This window comes from Puntigrus tetrazona, chromosome 15 (assembly GCF_018831695.1).
Source record: "Puntigrus tetrazona isolate hp1 chromosome 15, ASM1883169v1, whole genome shotgun sequence".
Taxonomy (NCBI): Eukaryota; Metazoa; Chordata; class Actinopteri; order Cypriniformes; family Cyprinidae; genus Puntigrus; species Puntigrus tetrazona.
Genome location: NC_056713.1, coordinates 22,544,563 through 22,547,062, shown reverse-complemented (window position 1 = coordinate 22,547,062; position 2,500 = coordinate 22,544,563). Strand labels below are relative to the sequence as shown.

General features: G+C 38.0%; 1 protein-coding gene across 1 annotated transcript in view; it reads left to right on the top strand.

The window, feature by feature from the left end:
• Positions 1-2,177: 2,177 nt before the first annotated feature.
• The window catches only part of prss16 (serine protease 16), a 12,035-nt gene continuing 11,712 nt past the window's right edge, over positions 2,178-2,500 (top strand). Inside the window, exon 1 of the mRNA XM_043258737.1 lies at positions 2,178-2,423. Within this exon, the coding sequence (XP_043114672.1) occupies positions 2,196-2,423 (228 nt within the window). The 5' untranslated portion in view covers positions 2,178-2,195. The remainder of the gene's footprint in view (positions 2,424-2,500) is intronic.

Genomic DNA, 2,500 nt, shown 5'->3' with positions numbered 1-2,500 from the left:
TAAAAAACTGGCGCTATATGCAAAAAAAAAAAAAAAAAAAAATGGACGTGTATATAATACGCAGTTTTTGCGTGTATATGATACGCATCTACCCATCGAGGAGCACGTGCTAGTTTTAGGTTTTATTTTAATTATAAGCTGTTTCATGGGATCTGGTTAAACAGTTGGCATGATGAATGATGAAAGAGAATACACACACTAAAGATATATATATATATATGTATGTATGGACCAAGGAGTATAGCTTTTAATAAAAATACAATTCGCGCCAAGGTTACCTGAGCGCATTATCTGAACGTTATGTGAACGCTACGGGAATATTATTTAGCAAATATGATGTTACTGGAAGAATGTTGGGTTATACCTTTCTGAGAATGTTATTTACAGTCAGTACATTTCCTCGTGTCAGCCACCATTAAAACGTCCTCTCTGACCCCACACGAAGCCCATCCTTCAGCAAACACACTCCACTGCACAAAAGACAAATGTGTATTGTAGTCTATTGAGAAAAAAGAAAAGAGCTGAAAGATGAATCCTACAAAGCCATACTTCAGGCCAAATTTAAACACACTATTGTTCAAGAACATTAAGAAGTTTTAATGCTTTTTTTTAAGTAGTCTCTTCTGCTCACCATTAATAAATGGAAGTATTAATTTCTTAAAAAAAACACATTTATTGTGTAGTTTTATGTACTGTTGCCTTGGTTTTGTTAGTCTTATATATGATCTATTGACATCTACGAGATCAGACGTTTTTGGATTTACCTATGGATTAAAAAGTGTTACCTTTGGGTAGCATTTTATTAGTGCCCTTGTTACCTGTCGCACGCGACTTCCTATTGCAGTAGCACTTAATTATGCATATTTACATGCAAGTAAACCTAAGACAAACCCCAATCCTAACCCTAATCAGACACATAGCTGATACGGTATTATATTAATTGCGTCGTGGTTGTGCAACACTTTAGAAACGCCTCTGGAAAGATCACCTCCAGACTCATATCATCCTCATGTCAGAACAGAAGCTCGTTCTCACACACACTACTCTTGCACGCAAACCTATATTCAAGTGAACATATGCAAATACACATTGTAAGGTTTTATATACAGGTTTAGATGCAGCTTAGCACTGCAGGGCAAAGATAAATTTGGTTTTGTTGTATTTAATCGTTAAAAAGTAAATGATTCAATGCTGGTCTGGGTTTGGTCTCGATGTGTCTTGGTCTCACTCTCACATTTTTTCAAGAAATTAAACGCGTGCATGCGGATGCAAATTCCACAAAGCTGGAATGTGTTCAAGGGATAGCACACAGTTTGCATTATCTTGTACGCACATGTCTGACAAGTCATATCTTACGTTCAATAGACTGAACTAGATTCAAGTTTCAGCTTGTGCAACGCTGATTTAACGTAAAACATTAGGTAACCCATTAGGTCACCTAAGTGGTTATTTCCAGGAAAACTGTACAAAGCAGGACTCGAAATCTTAAAAATATTTATTTATACTTTTCACGCAAATATGGAGTGAAATGAGGGGCTTAATATTTATTTTATAGGATATTTGCATTTTTGCAACACTCTTATCAAAGATTGGGACTTGCAAATAAACAGTTTAAGATTTTGAATTAACATTAAGCATCAGGATTAAAACGGCAATATTTATGAAATCTAACATATCGAAATATATAAAAACTGTCCCTCGAATGCCTTAACACATCTCAATAATGTGTACAATGTGCTTTATATTTTGGAAAGGCCAATAAATATTGACTTGAAGAAGCACAATATTACAGTAATTACGGTAGTCAGCTTCAGCCCGTTAGTATTCAGTAATTTTGCTCGAGATAAATACAGCAAGTTTTTTTCATGCCCGTATGTCTTTAACATGTAAATAGCAGTTTTAACATTATAGAAACATTCTGTGAAGACAACCGGGTCGCTTTTATTTTGAAGCGTATGAATGGGTTACTATGGCGAAGGTTTTCGCTAATTATTCACATTACGAGCCATAGACGTGCAAGCCCCCGCCATTGGAAGCCGAGAACGTAACGCCCCGCCTTTAAAATTAATATTCATGAGCAAGCACTTCTCTATTGGAAGGTTAGCGAGGATCTTTAGAGCCGCCTACTTAATATTCATACCGTAATATTCATAGGGAAGAGGAGCGGCATCACATGACCGTTAACACACGATCACATGACAGAGAATCAGCTCCACTTCAAAATGGCTTTAAAGTGTGACAGGTTTCGGAAATATTCCGCGGGTCTAGCCGTGGTTTTGGCGTGTGTTTTAAGCGCCCCGTGCGCGGCTCGCTACAGGGGTTCACAGAGACGTGGAGCTCGGCTGGAGTCTGGAGCCGAGGAGCAGTGGTTCATCCAGAGACTCGACCACTTCACAGGAGCAGACGCTCGAGTCTGGAAACAGGTCCTTCACTGCCTAACCATCATCTAGAGAAACTTCTCACCATTCGGTCAATTCTTGATGCGTAAAACTGAGAAAAC